General features: G+C 41.9%; 1 protein-coding gene across 1 annotated transcript in view; it reads right to left on the bottom strand.

The window, feature by feature from the left end:
- Nucleotides 1-24,835, bottom strand: part of WTIP (WT1 interacting protein) — a gene marked incomplete at its 5' end in the record, with an annotated part of 69,064 nt that overhangs the window by 5,506 nt on the left and 38,723 nt on the right. Inside the window, 3 exons of the mRNA XM_081335814.1 lie at nt 412-463; nt 1,052-1,182; nt 15,502-15,564. Coding sequence (XP_081191940.1) covers nt 412-463; nt 1,052-1,182; nt 15,502-15,564 — 246 coding nt within the window. The remainder of the gene's footprint in view (nt 1-411; nt 464-1,051; nt 1,183-15,501; nt 15,565-24,835) is intronic.

The following is a 24,835-nucleotide window of genomic DNA, read 5'->3' as shown; positions in this document are numbered from 1 at the left end:
CCCTCCTTGTTACAGAAGTGCCACAATGAAACCTCTTCCATTCCCCAAATATTAATTTTGCAAGTGCAGAAATTAAGGTTCCTGAAGATGTACTTTCTCTGCAAAATGTAGGCTTGGTCCAATATCTATGATAAGAAAGACAGGAGCCCGTATCAGCAGAGTGGAGAAAAGGAAGACTTTTGGGATCTCAAGTGGATCAGACATTGAGAACTGCTGAGGCTGCCCACTCAAGAGGGCAGAGGGATCTCTTTGGAGGGCTTAGCATGTGTCCACACAGCTGACTGGGTCAATGTATAATGGAAAGCAAGCCAGAGAGCTTTCCCATCACTGAGGTGGCAAAGTGCCTGCAAGCCAGCAGATAATGGCTGTACCGGGGCTAAAGTATTAATCAAATGACGAAGAAAAACATACCTGGACTGGCAAAATAGGCTGGTTACAGGAAGCACACTTGGGTGCAAAAACCCTAGATTTGGGGGGAGGGGGGGAAAGAGGTTATATTTTTCTTGAGAAGCAAAGAAACAGAACGGTAGGCAGCATTTTAACAACTGAGAGCAAACAACGTTAGCTAATCCCAACTCCATCCCATGATTGTGTTGCGTTTTTTTAGACCACCACAGTATGAAATCTAAATTCAGCTGTGGATTTAAGTATATCCCTCCTTCTATTCAAAGCAGGACAGCTGAACAAAATGACGATCCCCTTAACCTAAGACAATCCCCCCCCCAACTGAATGGCTGCCTAGTGAGACCTATTTGGTCCCCCCGAGCCATCACTTTAATAGATGGGATTTAATTCATCTCCAAATATCATTGATGGAAATGTTTAAAAGAAAAAAGAAAACAGATGTGATCTCCTTTCAGTATAGGAAAAGTTCCTGTTACATTTTCAATGCAACATACAGAAATGTTGAACACTAGATCGCCTTGCTGTCAGTCCTTAACTGGACTTGATCCTGGATATTGTCTCCTTTAGCAGCGGTCAACCCTTCCTCATGACCTGAGCAGGGGGTCCCCCTTTTTTCCTTTTGCCCTGCAGAACTCTGCATTCTCACGTGTGATAGTCTTTGACACAGTAAATATTGTTCTCCATGTCTACAGTGAAGGGTATGCCATCCAGACATTCATTGCACACCACACAGCGGAAACAGCCAGGATGGTATGACTTCCCAAGAGCTTGCAAAATCTGGAAAAGAATCATAGGTCACAAATTATGCAAAGTCTCTTCCTGCTGTCTATAATTTGTTTCATGCATCAAGAAACAGCGAGTGCAGGGCTTCGGAAAATCAGATTACTAGGAACGATCAGTGGGGCAACTGGCACTGTGGAGGACCCTTCTCTTGAGAAGCCCCACTCTGATGAGGCTCTCTTGCTTCCTGCGCCACACACAGCGGTCGCTGGCCATCCCTTCTCTTGGCGTGGTTTTTTCAGTCTTCCCAGCCTAATCAGCAGTGCTGAGTTTCCTAGACATCTCCAATCCAATCCAAGTACTAACCAGAAAGCACGACTGTTTTTCCCTCTCCTTTGCTCTTCTGCAAATTTTAGAACCAAGTCTGGATTTGCAACCAGCCTCCCTTAGAAACTTTAGGCCTTAACACTTTTGTGTTTGTGGCAACGGCTCCAGGAGAGATGAAAAAGGAAGATTCACACAACGTTACCTTTGGCAGGCCCAACTCTTTTGATTGGCAGATGGACTGTAATTAATTATCCCTTGATCTTATTTTTAAGCCTGTTCTTGATTTGTACTGTATGCTAAGGGAATTTCCAAGTGACACTTCTTACCAAGAAACTCCATCCGATCTTGTTTTATTGTTTTATGCTCTTCAGATATTGGTAACATCCTCCCACCTGTATTAACTAATGCAATTGGAGGTAGATTGTCTCAAAGAGCCTTAAGTTCAAAAGCATTCTCAACCACGATGGTCATGAGATAGATCTCAGCATATCATTATTTCACAGACTCCTTAAATGAAATTGGGCTACTTTTGATAAATAGCTCAGGCCTCCTCAACGGATGTCCTTCAGATGTGTGGGATTACAATTCCCACTCTACTCAACTGGTTTGGCATTAAATATACTAATTGGAAATGATTGCCTTGTGGGTCCCAAACATCAGAAGGCACTAGAATAGAGAAGAAATTTTCCCCAGATCAAACTAAAATCAACCCTGGAATTTGTGTCTTTCAGAGAAGAAAAAAATGATTCTTCCAAATCCAAGCATAATTAAAATAGAACTGAACAAAGAAAACAAGACTGGAAATTAGAGCAGGCTCTGAAACCCAGACAGTTGGGAAGGGAGTGTCCTGTCAAGCAACCCTAAGAGAGAAATACAGAGACTGTGACTATCTTCAGCACATAAGAACCCTCTTCTGTGAAAGGCACCACCTCCATGGCCTTGATCTTTCAACTAAAATCAGCTTTTTGTCCCCTCAGTGGAACTGATAGCTGGTATGGTTGTATTTCTTCTGAAGAAACCTGAACTAACAAGATTAAAAAGGTAAAGGTTCCCCCACACATGCGTGCTAGTCGTTTCCAACTCTAGGGGCCGGTGCTCATCTCCGTTTCAAAGCCGAAGAGACAGCGCTTGTCCGAGGACGTCTCTGTGGTCATGTGGCCGGCATGACTAGACGCCAAAGGCGCACGGAACGCTGTTACCTTCCCACCGTAGTGGTCCCTATTTTTCTACTTGCATTTTTACGTGCTTTCGAACTGCTAGGTTGGCAGAAGCTGGGACGAGTAACAGGCGCTCACTCTGTTACGCGGCACTCGGGATTCGACCCGCCAAACTGCCGACCTTCTGATCGACAAGCTCAGCGTCCTAACCCACTGAGCCACCGCGTCCCTCCTAACAAGATTACTGATGTCTAAAAGCCAGGAGCAGCACTGCAGATTATTTCATCATCTGAACACCAGACTGCAAAAGCAAGGTTTTGTGGACTAGTGACTCCGTCTAACCATTTATGAACTGTGAAACATTTGGTAGGGGCTGAAGAGACAGCAAGAGAAAGATTTAACCAGATCCTGAAAAAAATAAGGAAAGATAACTGGCCCATAATTGACCTTTGGTCGACATCCTTCTAAAATCATAGCTGGAATGATGGAGAAACACCTGCCGAGTGAAAGAGACCAAACATCCACTTATGTGTTTCCAATTGTTTAAATATTGGAAGTCAATCCCTCTGTCCGTTCTAGACTCCATCCTTACTTACTGAATTTTACATCTGGAAGGACAGAGTTAAACAGGGATCCTCCAGCAGAAGAAATGGAATGAGGAATTAAAGTAATGAAATAACATGGGATAAATAGAAGTGAAGGAATGCTTTAGAGATTTTTATGGGACTTATACTGTTGAGAATGGAACAAAAGCTCTAAATCCTAATATCAATGGAATTGTACCATATCTGAATTTTAAGCTTTAGAGTTTATTTCTAAATTTTTCTTATGTTAGTCACAGTATTCTATGAATATATTGTTCACAATTTGTTACTTTCTTCTTCTTACTAGAGCAGACATGTCAAACATGTGACATCGCACAATATATTGGGACAGTTTTGCCGTTGCCGGCAATGGGGTGGGTGCGGCTTCCATGTGATGCGTCTGACCTGCGGGCCGGCAGTTTGACACCCCTGTACTAGAAGCATAGAATCAAGATCACGCAAAGTATTTTGCTTGCTATATCACAAAAAAGATGTTGAGAGTCTAGAAAAAAAATTCAGAGAAGAGCAATTAAGATGATCAAAGACCTGGACATATGAACAACAGCTGTGGGACTTGGGTTTGGCTAGCTAGTCTAAAGAAAAGAAGAAACAGGGGAGACATGATAGCAGTGTTCCAGTATCTGAGGGGCTGCCACAAAGAAGAGGAGGTCACGTTATTCACCAAAGCACCAGAGGGAAGGACGAGAAACAATGGTTGGAAACTGATCAAAGAGAGAAGCAACCTGGAATTAAGGAGAAACTTGCTAACAGTGGGGACAATTAACCAGTGGAACAGCTTGCCTCCAAAAATCGTGGGTGCTCTATCACTGGAGATTTTTAAGAAGAGGCTAGACAATCACTTATCTGGGATGGTATAAGTTCTCCTGCTTGAGCAGGGGGCTGGACTAGAAGACCTCCAAGGTCCCTTCCAGTTCTGCTCTATTCTAATTGCAATTGTGATACCATAGTTTAGTAGGCATATTTTGACTAGAAATTGGGCATAAATCCTGTACTCTAAATTCCCGGGGCTTTGCAATCTATCATTATTTTGAATGGCTCCTTTCCAGGTATTGTAATGACCATTATAATCTCTGGGACCAATTTTAAACTTGCTTTTGTTATTAGGATTATACCTCTTCTTTTTAACAATTATAACAATTATTTGTAAGAATAAAAGAAAAAAAGAAAAAACTGTGTGAATGCTACGGTTGTGTCTAGTGATTGAAAAAGTAATGAGTGAATGCAAAAACCACAGGGAAATGAATTTATTAAATGTGCCTGGGAAAATGTTGGCAGAATTCTGACCAAAAGTTTATTGTGAGCAAAACCCACCAGGGTGCTTTTATTGGCTGCCAACTGGGGCATGGAGATTTCTTCAGAGCAATATCAATGGAGTCAAGCAGGGAGAGAAATGGGGGGGGGGCTAGTGAGGGAGCAAGAGGTGGCTGTGGGGGCAGCTCCAAGGTCAAACATGGAGAGTAGTGTCAGGGGGGGGGCTTCTTGCTCCAGGTGGCAGGCAGAGAAAACAGCTCTGGGAATGTCTAAAGTGAGGAGCTGATCAGGCAGGCTTTGCCAACTGCCATTTCTCCCCTGATCTCTGCCATGAATGAATGAATCTTGGCAGGAGGCTGTTTGGAAGCCAGATCACTTGGGGGGGGGGAAGAGGGGGGAGGAAGAGGAAATTGCCCAGCCTGGAAAACGAGGACTGGATAGTTTGCTCAGTAGGTTCAGCGAAGCTGATTGTGGACTGGGTGAAATTGCTCTGATGAAAGGGAGCAACGACTGAGACCAAATCCCAGGAAGCAATGCTTCCCTTCCTCCTCCCCTTCCTTCCGACGTTTTTCCAGGTCGAGGACTTCGCTGTGTGCAATAAAACTTTCAAACTCTGAATCCCAAAGGGCTTTTGCCCTCAGCACAGGCTTCGCCTCCCCCTCCCGCCCAACCGCCTCCTGGAGCTCCGTGGCAGAGGGGCTGCCTGGACAGGCCGTGGCTGGGACAGCAGCAGGCCAGGCTGGCTCTCCCAGAAGCCCCGGGGGAGAGGAAACGGGAGAGCAGGTGTGTATGTGTGTGTGTGTGTGTGCGCTCTGGAGCCCCAGCAGAGCCAGAAGGGGGGGGGAGGGGGTAGAGACAAAGATAAGCTGGAGTGAAGGGAGGGGGTTAAGGTTTATCCTCAACATTTCTGAATCAAGTCAGAGTCTTTCCTCCTTTTCTCTGACTGTCCAATGAAAGGGAGAAACAACAAAGGCTGCTCCTGTCCTTCCTTCAAGCCAGTGCTAGGCCTTGAAAACCACGAAAGCTGACTGTGGGCCGATCACACACAATCTACCTCACAGGGCTGTTGTGGGTGAAATAGGATAGGAAGGAATGCTACACGCATTGCTTTGAGCTCCTACAGGAAAGGTAGGAAGGAAACCTAATAAATGACCAAATATAGCACTTAGCAATTGCACTTATATGCTGCTTCACAGTGCTTTGCAGCCCCCTCTAAGCGGTTTATAAATGTCAGCCTCCTGCCCACAACAATCTGGGTCCTCATTTTAACGACCTTGAAAGGATGGAAGGCTGAGTCAACCTTGAACTGCTGGCAGTGGGTGGAATTAACCAGCAATACTGCATTCTAACCACTTCTAATATAATCTGCAAACAATGAAAAGTGAGGCAGCAGAGAAAGTGGCTGCTCTGTGAGGGTCCTTTGCTTTCCAAGGACTGGACATGCCACTTAGCACATCTGGACACACAATGCTTTATTGCAGCACACACCTTCCCCACTAGAGACCGTTGCGCCTCACCCTTCTAGAACTCGCAACGCCAGGCAGCCCTGTAAGTAGGCCTCCGATGCTCAGTCCTTTAGTACTTGGTTCAAGCACAAGACTATAATCTCCAAAGCAGAATGCAACTTTCGCCTCCTTCCAAAAGTCCTCACATTACTTGCAATGAGCTGCTGTTCTTTCTCCTCCAGCTGCTTAACAAGTTCTGGCAAAGCAGGAACTCCCTCCCCCCAAAAAAAATGCTCGTTCCCTGCATCTTGGGGTCCCAGCAGTTGACTTGCACCCTTGAAATAGCTGCCGGACTCCAAACGTCGCCTCCATTTCCCCCCACTCTGTCTTAGCATTTGCTTTTGTAAGCTAAGGACCTGGATATGGAGAGGTTGCTTCTGGTCCTTGAACAGTCCCCACCTCCTATTATTACAGGCATCTGCTATGTTGGCTTGGATGCTTGTGAGTAAAATTGTGAGTATACGAACCTTGAAAGGCAGCAGCGGGGGTGGGGGTGGGGGAGCTCCTTTTCCGAATCCCACCGTCATTCCCTCCCATGCTCCTAAAGGAAGCCAGAGTTCCTCAGAGAGCTGGCCAGAGAAGGAAGGGCAGGGGGCTCAGGTGGGCGGCCCCACAGAGAGGCATGAGCAGCTGCTGCTGAGAAGCCCTCAAAGGCAGAAGCTGGACCTCGGTGCAAAGCTTCAGAGCAGAATGGGCGCTGGAGGATCTGGGAGACAGAGGGGATGGGGAGCGGGTTGCAGACACAGACCCTGCCATGAAGGGAGAATGTGCAATCCGATTCTGGCAACTCTGCAGAGACACCCCCGGGATGTAGCATTCCTCAAGGGGTCTCGGACAACTTGCCACGGCCAACTCATTGTGGAATAGAATCATTAAAGTATGCAAAAGGAGGGACAAAATGAAATGTGAATGACAAATATTAAAATATTTTTTAAAAATTATTTTAAATAGTTGAATTGTCCCACAGCAATTTGTCACGCGGCGAGTTGTCCCATTCTGTTCCTAGAGAGGCGTACCTGGCGTTGCCTGGCTGAGTGGGGCACTACCGGTACACGGAAACTGGGCAAGAGGCATTGCAATGATAACTTGGGTTTTTGGGGGGAGTGGGGGGAGATAATCCAGGATTGACTTATGGCAGAATGTACCTATAGAAAGTTTTGCAACCTCAGAAAGGAATTCAGCAACTAACCGGCTCTTTGCTGCTCTCTGAGCTTTGTTTTAACCCTGGTCGCCCCAGTGGGGCCTGTGGGTCTGAAGGCCACTGTCTGGTATGGCCATACGTGAAGGTGATGTGTGTGGCACCCGGCCATGAGAGAGATCCAATTTCCTCTTATTCTACAATAAAGAGCAAGGTAAGTAGTTGCTCAAACATTTCCTCCAACTAGAATAGTTTCTTCAAATTCAGCATGTGGGCAAACTAACCACGTATGAACCAAAGCTGCCTGCTATGACCATTGCCTTTAGCCTTTGGAGAAGGACAGTAGGTTTTGGTGCATTCTAAGGGGATGTTAAAGATAAATTCTCCAGAATACATGGGTATTCTGCCAATGGTGGAAAGGTAAGATTCTATGGGATTGGCAGTGGTAATACAGTCACACATTCTAAAGATAGAATGTTTTCTTTTTTCACATTGTCTTCTTATAAAGCAAGTAATGAACATTTGGGCTTAGAAGGGGAGAAATGAGAGAGCTAGAATCTTCAATGTAGGTTAGCAGGGCCTCAGGAGACACTCAAAAAGAATTATACTGTATTTCAATTGTTAATCCAAGTGGGAGGAAATGAAACTCCTGGGTCTTAGCTAACGCTTCTGCAGTTTCCCTGTGGACCGGCAGAAGAGAAATGATTTCTCTGGCAGGATGGACATCTTCTCTTCTCCCTGTTTCCAAAAATTAAACATCTAAACCTCTTGCCTCAATTGATAAACTTTTTTTAAAAAAAATTAACTCTGCTATCCAAGGGAATGACTAGGAAAATGAAGCGAGGCAAAATAATTGTTTACCTGAAGCTATTCTCCAAAATGTTAAAACCTTAATCTTAGTCTTGCCGTTTCATCTATCTCAAATGTGGATCGCGAATTCTATATAGCAAACCAACTCACCCTTTTATTTTATATAAATACCAAGCTATCTAAAGGGCAAATAGCTAAATTGCTTTCTGACAATTCCCAAGATTTATTCCACCTGACTAATTAGTTTTATGTTCAAATTTGAATCATCATGGAATATTTTGAAAATAGGTTCCAAAGTGGCTTGAAGTAGGTTAAAAATAAATGTCAGGGTGACATCTATAAACAGAGTGACCTTATGTTCTCATCTTTCAATACTCATAACTGTGAATCAGAGAACAAGAACAGCTCAATTGGCCGGAGGTCCTACAGAGAAAGAATTAGGAGATCCAGTTCTCTCTTCCCCTTTAGCCATACCTTCCATCATATAAAACCTTCTTCAAAGAACTTCCTCACAGAACCTCAAATGAGTTTTCCACCCCAAACTAACAAACATTTTATAGATCTCTAAAGACATGCGGGCCTTTAATAGATTTGCAAGAATGAACAATAGTGAGAAGTCATCCAAACTGCATCTTCAAGGTACATACTGATCCAAAGATCGCTATAATAATGTTAAAGTTTCCAGCTAGAAATATCATAACTTGATTTAATAATGTTAAGGTGAAATAACCCGATCTTTCAACTCTTGCTGAAGCACATTCCATGTGGCTAACAGAATAATAAGAGTTGGGGCTTCCGGTGGCTGCGCGGCGCCGGAGACAGCCTTCCCGGGCTGCCCGCGGCTCAGCTGTTTGTTTTTTCGCCCGAAACAGCGCCGATCAGCTGTTCGGGCGAAATTGAAGCCCCCTCCTCGGGAGAAGAGGAGGGGGTGAGGTCTCAGGTAGGGGTAGAGTTCTCCGGGGCCGCCTGAGCTTGGAGCTTGGGCGGCTGAAGGATTGAACTCCCCCGAAGCCTGGGCTGCTCCCAGCTGGCCGGCGTCTCTGCTCCGAACTTCTTGGAGCAGAGCCAGGCGTCTGCGAACCATCCCTGCCTGAGGAAAGAACTATGATTTAAAGGAGCAGGCAGAGCGGTGCAAGAGGGAAAGGTGAAGAGGATTATTTTACTATACTTTCTAGCTTTTTGGACTTTTTAAACTTTAAGTGAAAGTGCGTCATAATTGAGGACTAAAAGATGGCGGCGAAACCTCCCCCTAAAACTCTTCGGAGCGGTGGATCCTCGCCGGTGCAACAATCATCACTACAGGCGTTGCACCCTTCTGAAGTGCTGACACTGAAGGATTTACGAGATGCTCTGGATAAACTTTTGGAATCAATCAATCAATCAATCGGTGATAAATTTGCACAGATGGAGGAGAAATTGGAGAAATTGGAGGAGAGAATGGAAGAGAGGATGGAACAGAAGTACAGCGTGATGAAGGTAGACATTTTGTCTTCAGTGCATAAAGTGGCGGGATGTGTGGAAGAATTAGATGAAAAAATGGATGATCTGGCTCAAAGGAACGCTATATTAGAAGTAAAAGCACGGGAGAATGAAAATGCAAGAGACAAAATGGAAAGGGAGTTAAGCCTAGCCCAATATTACCAGATGCAGTTTGCTGTTAGAATCAGAGGGTTAAAAGAGAATATTAAAGAAGATTTAAAGCAGCTGATTTCTGAGGCTCTTGAAGTGGTGTTAAACCAGCCAGCATCTGAAATAAGAGCAGCTATGGATAAAGTGTTTCGGGTGAATTCATGGATTGCCAGACAGAGAAAATTGCCTAGAGATGTGGTGGTTTATTTTGCAAAAAGAGAGATTAGAGATCAAGTTATACAAGCTGCCTATGATGCTAAAGTGGTGATCGCTGAACAAGAAGTCTTGGTTTTAAAAGAAATTCCTCCAAGGATTTTAAGGGGAAGGAAGGACTATACATTTCTTGTGCATGAGCTTAAGCAAAGAGATATAAGGTTTAGATGGGAGATTCCGGATGGGCTGATGGTGATGCATGAAGGTAAAAGGTATCGGCTGATTACTGTGAAGCAAGCGCGTGATTTCTACAATAACGTCTTAAAGGCAACCCCATCAGCACTTCTGGAAGCTGGAAAGGGATCGGGAGAAGGAGAACATCAAGAGGATGAAACAGAGGAAAGTGGCCCTGGAGTAGATCAAGATACAACTTCTTTGGATGATCCTAGAGAGCAAAGAGTAACGCGTGCTGCTTTAAAACGAGCAAAGAAAATAAAAGAACAAGATCAGCAAAAGTCTTCAGATTCTTCACAACGTACGCAAGCTGTGGGAGGAGCACGGCCTAAAGAAATTAGCCCTATCAAAGCTGTGCTCCAAGAGCTTTGGGAGGATATGCATGGCAACTAAATTTCTAACCTGGAATGTTAATGGACTAAATTCACCGCAGAAGAGGAAGAAAGTTTTTCAATATTTAAAACAATTTAAGATAGATGTTATATGTTTGCAAGAAACGCACATTAGAGTTTTGGATCAAAAGTATTTATTGAACTCGAGACTGGGTACGCAATTTGTTGCCTCTGCAGAGAATAAGAAAAATGGAGTGGTTGTTTATGTTAAAAGTGCCTTAACAGCAGACTTAATTGAAGTAGATAAGCATGGAAGATATGTTATGATTGAGCTGTTGTTAGAAGGCAAAAAGACGCTTCTAGTTGGATTATATGCACCTAATCAACAACAAGCGGATTTTTTTAGTTTGCTCCACACAAAGCTTACCCAGTTGGATTATAAATCTTTTATTCTTATGGGAGACTGGAATGGTGTCTTGGATGCACAGTTGGACAAGGCTGGAGCTTTTAAGCGTATTCCAAGTCATGCTAGATTGCCTAAATCTTTTTTTGAAATGAAGGACGACCTGGAATTGAGAGATATTTGGCGTGAGAGGCATTTGCAGGAGAAGGATTATACTTTTTATTCTGATAGACACCAATCTTTTTCGAGGATTGATTTTATTTTGTTGACTAATGATTTTTTTTTGAGAACTAAAAAGGTGAAGATTTGTGCAAGAACTATTTCCGACCACAGTCCAGTTTGGTTGGAGATTGATAAGGAGAAAAGAGACAGGCGCTCATGGCGTGTAAATGAGAATTTGTTTAGAAATCAGAGAAATGTGGAAGAATGCAAACAGCGGATGAAGGATTTTTTTGAGATTAATATGAATAAGGGTACCTCTATGGATATGGTTTGGGATGCTAGTAAGGCATATATGAGAGGGGTGTTGATATATATGAATAATAGACATAGACGTGCAATGGAAACTAGAAGGAAAGAACTGGAGAATGAAATAAAGGAAAAAGAAAAGGCTTTGATTCTGAATCCAGAGGATGTGAAGGTTAAGGAGGCTATTAGACTGCTAAGAGGACAATTTGATAAATTAATGGCAGATCAAGTGGCAACCAATCTGCGGTTTGCTAAGCATAATACTTTTTGCAACGCTAATAAGCCAGGCAGATGGTTAGCTTATAGACTGAGGAAAAAACAAAGGGCCTCTAATATAGATAAGATTGAGTATAAAGGAAGGGTTGTGTTTCAACAGAATCTTATTAAGGATGCTTTTGTGGATTTTTATTCGAAATTATATACTAAAGAGGAAATTAATGTAAAAGATATTGATATATATTTGGAGAATGCTAGCATCCCAGTTCTTACGCAAGTACAAAAAGAGGGGATTAATCAACTGATTACAGAAGAAGAAATTCTTACAGCAATTAAGGAATTGAAGTTGGATAAAGCGCCAGGTACGGATGGCTTGACTGCAGCCTATTATAAAAATTTGCAATTTGAGATGATAAAGCCGTTAAAGGAACTGTTTCAGACAATTCAGAGGGAGGGAAAGGTGCCACCGTCTTGGAGAACAGCTTTTATCTCTTTGATTCCGAAGGAAGACCAGGATGCTACTCAAGTTAAAAATTACAGACCGATATCGCTTTTGAACACAGATTATAAGATATTTGCTAAGGTTTTGGCTAATAGACTGATGAGGGTTCTGCAACAGGTGATTCATGGGGATCAAACGGGGTTTATTAGTGGTAGGCAAATGAAAAATAATGTGAGACATATAGTTGATGTTTTAGAGTTTTTGGAAAGGCACAACCAGATCTCTGCAGCGCTAATTTTTTTAGATGCTGAAAAGGCCTTTGATCAATTGAATTGGCAATTTTTGTTGAAAGTTTTAGATAAAATGGACTTTGGGGAAAATTTCTTACAGCCGATTAGGGCATTATATCAAAAACAAACTGCCCGAATCATAGTTAACAATAGCCTGACAGCAGCATGTAACATTGAGAAGGGCACAAGGCAGGGGTGTCCGTTATCGCCCTTGTTATTTGTGTTAACATTAGAGATATTATTGGTTAAGATTCGGAGTTCGGGAAAAATTAAGGGGATACAAGTTGGGGATCAGGATTATAGATTGAGAGCATTTGCAGATGATCTGGTTGTTACAGTGACCCAGCCAGAGCACTCTGTTGTGGACCTGATGGAGATAATAACACAATATGGGAAGGTTTCTGGATTTAAGGTAAATACACAGAAAACTAAAATTTTGGCTAAAAATATGACAGTTTCACAGAAGGCTCTCTTAGAAGGATTAACTGGATTTGAGATTGTTAAGAGGGTTAAATATTTGGGGGTGATTTTGTCGCCCTCTAATACAAAGCTATATAAAAATAATTATGAAAAACTATGGGGGAAAATTCAAAAAGAATTGGAGAGTTGGCAAAAATTGCAATTGTCTTTGTTGGGACGGATTGCAGCAGTGAAAATGAATGTCCTGCCCAAATTTTTATTTTTGTTTCAAATGATACCGATTCTTAAGAAAGATTCTAATTTGGAGGAATGGCAGCGTGGTATCAATAAATTTGTGTGGGCAGGGAAAAAACCACGAGTTAAACTTAAGATTATGCAGGATACTTGTGAGAGAGGTGGTCTTAAACTGCCTAATTTTAAATTATACTATGAAGCTGCTGCATTAGTAGGAATAAGTGATTGGATTAATTTGACGCAAGGGAGGTTATTAAATCTTGAGGGCCATGATTTGTGGTTTGGCTGGCATGCATATTTGTTGTATGATAAGAAGGTAGACAATGTGTTTAGGGTGCATATTTTAAGACAGGCATTGCTGAGAGTTTGGAAGAAGTATAGGCATAAGTTGAGTTGCAAGATACCATTGTGGGCAATTCCAAAACACGCAATAGAAAATATTCATGCTGGCTTCAAACATGATGTGACTACGTACAAGGAGATTTTAACTTTGGAAAGAAATGTTTGGTGTTTGAAATCATATAGCCTCTTGCGAGAAGAGAAGGTTGTTCAAAATTGGTTTCAATATATTCAGCTACGGGCCAGGTGGAAAGAAGACCAGAAAAATGGTTTTACAATGACTGATGAAAATTTGATAAAGCAAGTTAGAAATCAGGGATCAGCACATATCAAACGGATATATCTTGCATTGATAGAGATTGATTCAGAGACAGAGCTTGTTAAGGATTGTATGATAAAATGGGCCCAAAACATCCAAGAAGTTATCACAATGGACATGTGGGAAAAGATTTGGGTGAGGAACGTAAAATTTACTCAAGCTCAAAATCTAAGAGAGAACTTTTATAAAATGTTTTATAGATGGCATTTAGATCCTAAAAAGCTTGCAAGTATGTATCCGAATTACCAGCCTAAATGTTGGAGGTGTGGTGATGAAGATGCAACATATTTTCACATATGGTGGACATGTAAGAAGGTTAAGGCTTTTTGGATAAAAGTCTGGTGGAATATGCAGAAGATTTTTAAACAGAGGATAAAGTTTTGTCCGCAGCTTTTTTTGTTGGGAATAATTGCAGACGCTACAGTTGTGGACACTAAGTTGATGTTGAACCTAATTACGGCAGCAAGACTTTTGATAGGCCAATATTGGAAGAAAGAGGAATTGCCGACCATAGAAGAGTGGACTTTAAAGGTTTCCGACCTGGCAGAGATGGCGAAGATTTCGGCCTATTTGAAAGATCATTCGCAAGAACGCTATATTATGGAATGGAGAAAATGGATTGAGTTTATCCAGAACAAGTATAGGGTTAAGAAGTTTTATGTAGCATTCGAATAAGTCTTCTTTCGTTTTTTTTTTCTTTTTTCTTTTAGTTTTTTATATATAGTTAATATTGTTAAGGTGTGTCTTATCCTATATAAGCTAGAGAGTAATGGATTTTAGATTTTATAGTGGGTAGTATATGGATGCTTATGATTGCCTTTTTATAGATATATACCTTGTATTTAGCTCTGGGAAGTCGGGGGGGGGAGGGGGGGATGGAGGGAGGGGAGGTTGGGGGGAGGTAGGGGGGGGAGTAGGGAGGGGGAAGGTGGGTTTGTTAAAGGAAAATTGTTCCACTGATTAATTGTTCTAATTGTCAGGAGAATTCTCCTTAGTTCTAGGTTGCTTCTCTCTTTGGTTAGATTAGTTGATTAGTTTCCATCCATTGCTTCTAGTCCTTCCTTCAGGTGCTTAGGAGAAGATTCTGGAGATTAACTGATCTTACTAACAGGAAATTTCTCCTTAATTCTAGGTTGGATCTCTCCTTGATAATTTTCCATCCATTACTTATTTTACCTTCAGATGCTTTGGAGAATGAGTTGAGCCTCTTTTCTTTGTGAGAGCCCCCTAGGTATTGGAACACTGCTATGTCACCTGTAGCCCTTTTCATTAGAGAACGAAGCCAAGCACAGATTTCTATGGTATCTGTGAAGCCAAATGTTTGGGAAGAAGCCTCATTCTTTCCAGGAGTCGGGAAAGACTCTCCAAAAAGGAACTGCTCTGCTAGAAGGCTCCACCTTCTTTACAAATGAGGCAAACCCAACACTATCTGGAAGGCTTTCCTGCCATCTCTTGAAGAAAAAAAAAACTGGTGCAACATCTTTAAAGTAAAAGCAAACATATTATTATATCCCTTGGTGGCAAAGTTTCTTTGTCCCTGAAGGAAAAAATTGGTTCATTTTATGATTTTATGCAGTATCATGAGAAACGATCCCCCCGGGAGGGGCATATTCAAGGCTCTGCCCCGTCCAACACTCGGGCACTGCCGGAGGCTCAAAGGCAGCCCCTGCAAGGAAGAGGACCGCCAGCCTCCAGAACCTTCTGGAATATGTCTTGGGGCCACAGATAAGAGCCCTGTGGGGAGATCACAGTGGAGTAGTAGTTTCCTAAGACACAATACTTGTGACTGACTGGGTTCATACAACAGACTGAACTTGGTTACAAGCACAAATCTGTTTTCTGGCTGCACACAATAGACTGAAATGTAAAGTCAATAGGCCAAGCTCTTAGAACATGTTACGATACAAAAAAGTAATAGTTGAAGCTAATCAAGCTTAGTAGATTGTGCAAATGCAGCTGCTGGCACCTTCATGAACCTGTTCAGCATAATAGGCAAACTTGGACACAATTGTGATGTGAGGCGTGTGTGTGCCTGGGGAGGAGAAAGAGAACTGCAGCCCAACTGACCCAGAGGTCTCCTTTTTTCTGAAGCTAGGACTCTTACCATTTCCATGATGAGATGGCCGCAAATGAAGCACTTGTCTGCCGTCTGCTGAAACCCCGAATACTGTTATAAAAAAAAAGTGAGGGGGGAGACAGTTACAAGACTTTCCCTTTTAGTTTGGTCAAGTCACAAACACATTTTCTTTCCAGCAATCGAGCAAATCTTCATGATTAACTACTAAACTGAAAATGAGATTGCAACAGTGAGAATGGTTCTTCACACATTACTTTCCTAAGATATTCACAAAGCACTGAAGAAGATACGTTTTTGATCCACGCATTTCAATTTGCATTGCAAACTTGCACTGAAATCTTTTTCATCTAGTTAAAATGAAACTGTCATCAAACAGAACATACCTGCGATATTTAACACGGAAAACTCACTTCAACACAGGCAAAACCCCAAGAGATGGCGAGAACAGCAAGTGTGAACCAGGTTTTGCACCTAACCCTCTTTTTCAATTTCAATAGTAGAAATTTCAGTTTGCCACATCAGACGAAAGGAAACCAACGCCTCTACTTTGTCACAACTGAGGGTGGAATTGCTGGGTCTCTGTGTTGTTGGCTGAACAGGGAGGATATTATTTCTTAAATGTTTTCCAAATGGTTATTATTTAGACATAATAGAATCAAATGTTAGGGTCTACTAAACTCTCGTCCTCCACCCTCAATTCTATCAAGATGTATCCATAATATCTACTTCATTTAAATTAGAGACTGCAAGTAATTTATTTTAAAAAATAAATATGCAAGATAATATTAAATTGCGTATTTATCTGGGTGATTTTCTGATATTGCTTCCAAAAATACTTCCTCATCAATGTTGCCCTCACTTTGTTCAATGGTCTGTTCTGTTGTGCCACTGTGTCACTAAGCCAGAAGGAGAAGACATGGCATGAAAGAATGACATAGGAGAAGACAGGTTAAGTGCAATAAGCCAATAAAAATAATATTTTTTTATCTAATGAGGAGACAGCCATTAATAAGCACATGAATAAAAAATGGAAATAGATCATCTTACGTGACCCAAGAATTCCTGAGTGCAACTGGCAAATGTGAGGAGCAACAGGAAGCATTAGGGTTAGGGCTCAAGAAGCAATTTAAGCTACTCTCATATTTAAGGGACAGCTAGAGAGTTCTTAAAACAAGATTATGATACATAATTGTACCCCATATCAATGTAGAATAAGGGAGTAACTTTAGAAGCCATTCTGGGTGGAGAGAGCTTTTACCCAAGTTCAAGTGACAGGAAGTGAGTGTAACCGCCAAGGAGTAGCTGCAAATAACATATTTGCAGAACGAGTATGAGAAAATATAAACAGCTTATGCTTGCAAGTGAAACTCAATAATGCAAAAGTTGGTAGGATAGTGAGAGATGATGTGAAGAGGGCAGAACTTCTCAGCAATTACTTTGCTTTAATCTTTTCTCCCCCCTCATGGATTACTGCCTTGTCGTGGCAAAGGGGCTTGCGTAATTCAATGAAGCTATGAGCTATGCTGTGCAGGGCCACCCAAGACGGACAGGTCATAGCAGAGAGTTCTGACAAAACGTGATCCACTGGAGAAGGAAAGGGCAACCCACTCCAGTATCTTTGCCATGAAAACCCTATGGATAGTACCAACAGGCAAAATGACATGACGCTGGAAGATGAGCACCTAATGAGAAGGACTCACTGGAGAAGAACCTAATGCTGGGAAAGACTGAGGGCAATAGAAGAAAGGGATGACAGAGAATGAAGTGGATGGATGGAGTCACTGAAGCAGGAGGCGTGAGCTTAAATGGACTCCAGAAGATGGTAGAGGACAGGAAGGCCTGGAGGAACGTGGTCCATGGGGTCACGATGGGTCGGACACGACTTCACAGCTAACAACAACAACAAATCCTTTCTCCAAAGGGAAACTATGTTCAACTGGCCAAAAGGAGTGAAAACCTAAGGTGAATAAAGATATGGTTAGGAGTCTTTGGCCAGCATTAATACATTTAAGTCTCTAGAATTAGATCAAGCAAACTGGATGCCAGAGAATAGAATAGAATAGAATGGAATGGAATGGAACTGGAAGGGACCTTGGAGGTCTTCTAGTCCAGCCCCCTGCTCAAGGAGGAGAACCTATACCATCCCAGATAGGTGAATGTCTAGTCTCTTCTTAAAAATCTCCAGTGATGGAGCACCCACGATTTCTGGAGGCAAGTTGTTCCATTGGTTCATTGTCCTCACTGTCAGGAAGTTTCTCCTTAGTTCCAGGTTGCTTCTCTCTTTGGTCAATTTCCAACCATTGTTTCTTGTCCTGCCCTCTGGTGCTGTGGTGAACAACCTGGCCCCCTCTGCCTTGTGGCAGCCCCTCAGATACTGGAATATTGCTATCATGTCTCCCTATTTCTTCTTTTCTTTAGACTAGCCAAACCCAAATCCTGCAACCGTTCTTCATATGTTTTAGTCTCCAGGCCTTTGATCATCTTAGTTGCTCTTCTCTGAATTTTTCCCAAACTCTCAACATCTTCTTTGTGATATGGTGACCAAAACTGGCTGCAGTATTCCAGATGTGGTCTTACTAGGGTTTTATAAAGCGGTACTAATACCTTGCGTGATCTTGATTGTATGCCTGTTTATACAACCCAAGATTGTATTAGCTTTTTTGGTTGCTGCTGCACACGGCTGGCTCATAGTCAAGTGATCGTCCACTAGGACTCCAAGGTCCCTCTCACAGTTGCTGTTTTTAAGCCAGGTCTCGCCCAGTCTGTACTTGTACCTTTGGTTTTCCCTGCCTAAAAAGAAAGTTTGTTCCTGTCTTGAAAAAAATGGGGGAAAAGAAGACTAGAATAACTTCAGACCAGTCAGTTGATATAAACTATTCAGTAGTTCATTTGTGAGCATTTGGAAAAGAATGCATTACTTGACAGGACACAACATGGGTTTATCAAAAATAAATCATGGCAAGTCAACCTCACCTACTTTTTTTGTAAGAGTGACCTGTTTAGCTGACCACAGGAATGCGGTTTGTAAAATGCATCTTGACTTGAGCAAAACATCTGAGAAAAGTCTTCTGATGAGATTCCAGTACAGAAGGCTGCAAAATGTGGGCTGGACTATGTTATCAATGGTGGATTCAATGGTTGAATAAATGTGATTTGGAAAGATCTGCCAAGTGCTGTACCACAGCGTTCTCTTCTAGGCCCTATTTTGTTCAAGATATTTATACGAGGGCAATTTGGAAATAAACCTCCATTTGGTTATCAATGAGAGACACTCGCGGATACAGAACCTTTATTATACACATTAGAAAACTACACCATTACATTACTTTTCGACATAATCGCCATTCAAACTGAGGCACTTGACATAATGTCTTACAAGATCTGAAATTCCTTAGCACTATTTGCTCGGAGCTAAATCTGGCCTATGGGTGTGGTGTGTGTGTGTGTGTGTGTGATCAAAAACAACGGAACTGCTTCAAAAGTTCTTGGGTGTGTCTAGCGGTGTGTGGGCAAGCGCTATCATGAACCAACAACACACCGAAAGTGGTGCCATAGAAAATCCCGCCAAATATGAAGATGCCAAAGGAGTAACTGCTATTGAAGTTCATGGAGCGTGGTTCGACCAGGAATTCAGAAGTCTGCTGTGAAACATTACAAAAACTCCATAACAAGCGGCAGGACCTGCTGACTTCCGTGTAAGATAATCAAGGAAGGCCTTACGCTTGCCCAGTGTGAGAATTCTGTCGGGTAGTCAATAACATTTGTTTTCCAAATGCCATAGCTTTAAAACGACTACATAATCCATATTGGCAACCTACTGGTAAAAAAACCAGAAAATCCACTCCAGTCCTGTACAACTCATGTCACCTTCCCAGGGCTGACCAAACTGGACTAAATTTATGGAACTTTCTCCTAAATCCTTTGCCAGGTCAATAATATTTATTTTTTTCCATTTTCTAACATGGTATTTCAAAGACCAGTAGGGAGAGCAGATTGTTCCTGTTTAAAACTTTTGTTGTTGTTAGCTGCGAAGTCGTGTCCGACCCATCCCGACCCTATGGACAACGTTCCTCCAGGCCTTCCTGTCCTCTACCATCTTCTGGAGTCCATTTAAGCTCACGCCTACTGCTTCAGTGACTCCATCCAGCCACCTGAGGCCCTATTTTCTTCGGCTTTAAGAATGCTGCAATTTATCATTGAAAGGGAGTTAAGAGTGTCTGGCTGGGAATATTTATGTGAGTAAAAGGCCACTGAAAGAATCATCCCTAACTGAATGCCAGCCTTATCCAACTGACTAAGTCAAATGTTAAGAGTTTGTGTAGCAGTACTAAAGGCTGGCAACCATGTTTCACCTGTACTCCAGAATTGTTTGCAAAAATCAGATTAGACACACAACTGCAGCGCAACACAAAAGGACTTTGGGCTACTTTAATTTATTTTACTTTACCCTACTGTTGACATAAGCACTGAAAAGTGGGGAGGGGATAAATTCCCGTCCCCCCTCCCTCCCATGTTATAACTGGCTTTGAGAGAATCCTTGCATACTGCACCTAACTTTATGAATCATGTGGGTGTCTAGGGCATGAATTAAATTGAGAAGCTTACAATTCATCGATGAACTGATGAGGCTTCAAGCTTCTCCCATAATCTGGTCCTGGATACAGGACCAAAAGCTGCCTTAAGACCTATAAAGATGGCATATAATGATACCATATCGTTAGGTAAATATTTTTTGATAAATTGCTGTAGGACCAAATTACAGGATCAATGATGCCTGTGCCTTCTCTGAAATTGGCCTGCTTTTGTGCTATCAGATTTCCCTGAACCAGCCAGTCCTTAAGTTTATCATGGAGGTGCTTAGCATAAAGTTTGCTAAAGTGTATTAAATAGGCTAGTTAGCTTACAGTTAGCAGGGTCATCTCTTTCCCTTCTTAAAGGCTGGGATTATAATGGCCAGGTTGCGGTCCTCAGGGATGCATCCACTGGTGTCAATATAGGTAAAAAGTGATGCCAAAGTTGGAACCCACCATTCTGTGTTATTTTTTTAATAGTTCTGGGGGAATAAAGTCAGCTCCAGGGGTCTTCCCCTCGGGTCTTCCCCCTCCTGAGGTTGCTGATAAGGGTCTTAATTTCAGTCAGAGATATTGGGAGCCACTTGGGTGAGTCCTCCATCTTTTGTATTGAGATCTTATTGTAAGAATTCTAATTTGAACTACCTCCCAAGATAATCTGTCCTCCTGTGGAAACTGCTGTCTCACTGAACTGTAGGATCTGGCCATTGCCACATTTGGTCCACCCCCCATGGATAATCTCTGAAGCCCATCCTTTCAGGCCTGCTGATCAACCAGCAAGAACCATCCAGGATACTATTCTCCATTCAAAGCATTCAGTCCATGGAGCCTGGCTCAGCAGTTCCCAACATTTTGTCCACCAGACAACCTTCTAATTCTCCCAAATTTTCTAACATCTTTTAGAAGTTCTGCTGCAAAGTCCATGAGGGAACTTGTCACTCTTCCATCTTTCAACATCACGACAGTCTTTGGTTGTGTTGGAATTGGAAACAGCCCAAGATGTCCAACTACTGTCTCATTTCTACTGGAATTTGGATCTAGATTGTGATAAAATATTATGTCGGTTATACATCTTGGAAATATATGGCTTCTTGTGTTCATTTTGAAATATTTTTTTCTTTCTCTTTATTATTTAAAACCTCAGTGGCTGGATTCACACAGAATGATAGGCTACATTGTGCTAATCTGCTAAATTGGCTGTAATTGTCAAAAGGTTGTGTGAACCAGGCCATTCCCTATAGTTATAATAGTTTGCCTGTCCTTTTTTTGTTGTTGTTAAAATAGGATAGGGGTTGAGTTGAGGAGATTATGTCAACTCAGACAGCAAGAACATTTGAACAGTTTAATTGATATTTCAGGACCTTCCCAACTAGAAGCTATATGATTTATGTTATTTGTCAAGCTTTAAAATGAGATGCTTGTCTGTGTTTGCATCTCAAACATACCACAAGGAATACAAATATGTTGAGGCCAAGGGTGGGAGCACAATTTGACCCATCGATCTTAAATTTTCATAGCGAAAACACTATTGATCTGTGAAATGTATTACATTATAATCTTTTCTCTTAGCTGGCTTTAATGAGTTTATCTTTAATTCAACATTTGGGTTCTTCTGGAAGATTAGTATTATTAAGAGAAGGACAAGAAGAGAGGCTAGAATCCTGATGGGTTGAAAGAGACCATCAACAACAGGAATGGCCTCTGAAATTCTGTAACTGAAATTTTAGAGATTGTTCACAGGGCCATTTGATTTGAATTGGCACAAACAAGATAAATCAATTTTTTGGCTGAATCAATAGAAGCAAAGTTCTACACACAGATCTTGTTTATCTTGGTGGAGCAGTGGGCTAATGCCTCCTTAAGTAACACCAGCTGCCTGCAATTAGTGCAGGTTCGCATCCCACCAGGCTCAAGGTTGACTCAGCCTTCCATCCTTCCGAGGTAGGTAAAAATGAGGACCCAGATTGTTGGGGGCAATTAAGCTGACTTTGTAATAATGCCGCTTGGGGGTGTGTGTGAAAGCCCTAACAAGCAGGCATATACATAGAATGAAGGCTACTGCTAAGCTTGTAAGCCGCCCTGAGTCTTCGGAGAAGGGCGGGATATAAATGGAATTAAAATAAATAAATAAAGTAAAAAATAACTGTCCTGTTTAGCGACAATTCAAAGATACGACAACCTTTATAACGGGTCCTCATGCTTATAACTGTCACAGCATCCCACAGTCACATGGTCCCCATTTGCAGAATGAACAGAAAAATGGGCAGTAAAATTGCAAATCGTAGTCACTTGATGTCTCACTAAACAACCTGTGGTGACTTGCTTAATGACTAAATGGGAAGTGATATAAATCTGTCAAAGTCATGTGATGTTTCACTTAGTGACTGCATATTAGCAATAGATTGTCAGTACCAAATGCGGTCACTAAGCAAGGAATACCTGTATTTTATTCTACATTTATTTAAGCATTCTTTGAGTATTATAAACAGTTTAAGGCAAGGGTCTTCAAACTTGGCTCTATTATGACTTGTGGACTGCAACTCCCAGAATTCCTCAGCCAGGCATGCTGGCTGAGGAATTCTGGGAGTTGAAGTCCACAAGTCATAAAAGGACTAAGTTTAAAGACCCCTGGTTTAAGAGAACAAATTGTTTCAAACAATGTAGAAAAGGTTCAGAAAAAAACAACTAGGACAATCATGGGACTTCAAACCAAGTCCTATGACGATATGCTAAGCAGCTGGGAAGTCCTGAAAAGAGAAAACTGGGGAAGGACAGAATAGCATTCTTCAAATATCTAAAAAGAGGTCACCACAAAAAAACCAAAATTATGGATTGATGTTACAGCAAGACAGATTATGACTGAATGTTACATGCATGCATGTTTAAGTTTAGATTTCTCCATGGAGCAGAGGAATAGAATGGAACAGAACAGAATAGAGCTGGAAGGGACCTTGGAGGTCTTCTAGTCCAGCCCCCTGCTCAAGTAGGAGAACCTATACCCACTGCTTTTTTTGTAAAAAAAAAAAGGTGCCGGAACTCACACGTCATACGAACCCGCCTTGCCTACCCTATAAAGTTCCATCCAAAAAAGGTGCCAGAACTCCGTTCTGGGCGTTCGATGACAAAAAAAGCCCTGTCTATACCATTTCAGACAAGTGACTGTCTAGTCTCTTCTTAAAAATCTCTAATGATGGAGCACCCATGATTTTTGAAGGCCAGCTGTTCCACTGGTTGATTGTCCTCACTGTCAGGAAGTTTCTCCTTAATTCCAGGTTGCTTCTCTCTTTGGTCAGTTTCCAACCATTGTTTCTTGTCCTGCCCTCTGGTGCTTTGGTGAATAACGTGACCCCCTCTTCTTTGTGGCAGCCCCTCAAATACTGGAATATTGCTATCATATCGCCCCCGTTTCTTCTTTTCTTTACACTAGCCAAACCCAAGTCCTGCAGCCGTTCTTCGTATGTTTTGGTCTCCAGACCTTGGATCATCTTAGTTGCTCTTCTCTGAATTTTTTCCAAACTCTCAACATCTTTTTTGTGATATGGTGACCAAAATTGGCTGCAGTATTCCAGGTGTGGTCTTACTAGGGTTTTATAAAGCGGTACTAATGCCTCGCATGAACTTGATTATATGCCTCTGTTTATACAACCCAGGATTGTATTAGCTTTTTTGGCTGCTGCTCCACAGTACTGGCTCATAGTGAAGTGATTGTCCACTAGGACTCCAAGGTCCCTCTCACAGTTGCTGTTCTTGAGCCAGGTCTCGCCTAATCTGTACTTAAACCTTTGGTTTTTCCTGCCTAAATGTAAAACTTTGCTTTTTTTTACTGAAGTCTAAGTATACTATTTCCACAACGTTTCGCTGGTCTACTGGTCACTTTATCAAAGAATGAAATAAGATTGGTTTGGCATGATCTGTTTTTGATGAACCTGTGCTGGCTACTGGTTATAACTTGGTTTTCTTCTAGTTGTTCGCAGATCCGTTTTTTTACTTTTCCAAGATCTTCCCAAGTATTGATGTTAGACTGATTGGTCTGTAGTTTCCTGGGTCTATTTTTTTTCCCTTTCTTGAAGATGGGAACCACATCAGCCCTTTTCCAATCCTCAGGTACGTCCCTGGTGCTCCAGGATTTATGAAAGATGTGGTGCAGTGGTTCTCAGATAACATCTGCCAGCTGTTTCAGAACTCTGGGATGTAATCTGTCCGGTGATTTATATTTGTCAAGGTCAGATAGGTGTTCTCTTACCATTTTCTTGCTTATTTTAATTTTGTTTCTAGTTTGTCTTTTGTTTCTAGTTTGTCTTTTGTCTTTTGGTATGTTGGGCTATAGTTTCTTTTTGTGGGAAGACTGATGCAAAGTATGAGTTAAGTAGCTATGTTTTCTCCGTTACCTATTATTTCCTTGCCATCTTCTCTCTTTAGTGGACCTACAGTTTCCTTCTTTTTTCTTGTTGTTAATGTGTTGGTAGAAACTTTTTTTTATTATCCTTGATTTCTGTTGCAAGTCTTTGTTCATTCTGAGCCTTTGCTTTCCTGACTTCATCTTTGCATGTTCTGGCTGTCTGCTGATAATCAGCCTTAATTATGTGCCCCTTTTTCCATTTTTTTGTATTTGTTCTTTTTGTCTTTCAGTCTGTCAGAGAGATCTTTGTGCAGCCATGCTGGCTTATTCTTGAATTTCTTGTTTTTCTTTTTGAGTGGTATTGTGCTTCTATGGGCTTTTATGACTGCATTTTTCAATTTCCCATGCTTCTTGGGTTGTTGGGTGGCCTGTAATATACACCTATGGCAAT

This window comes from Vipera berus, assembly GCF_964194415.1.
Source record: "Vipera berus genome assembly, chromosome: 10".
NCBI classification, from domain to species: Eukaryota; Metazoa; Chordata; class Lepidosauria; order Squamata; family Viperidae; genus Vipera; species Vipera berus.
This window is presented reverse-complemented; position numbering and strand designations above follow the sequence as displayed.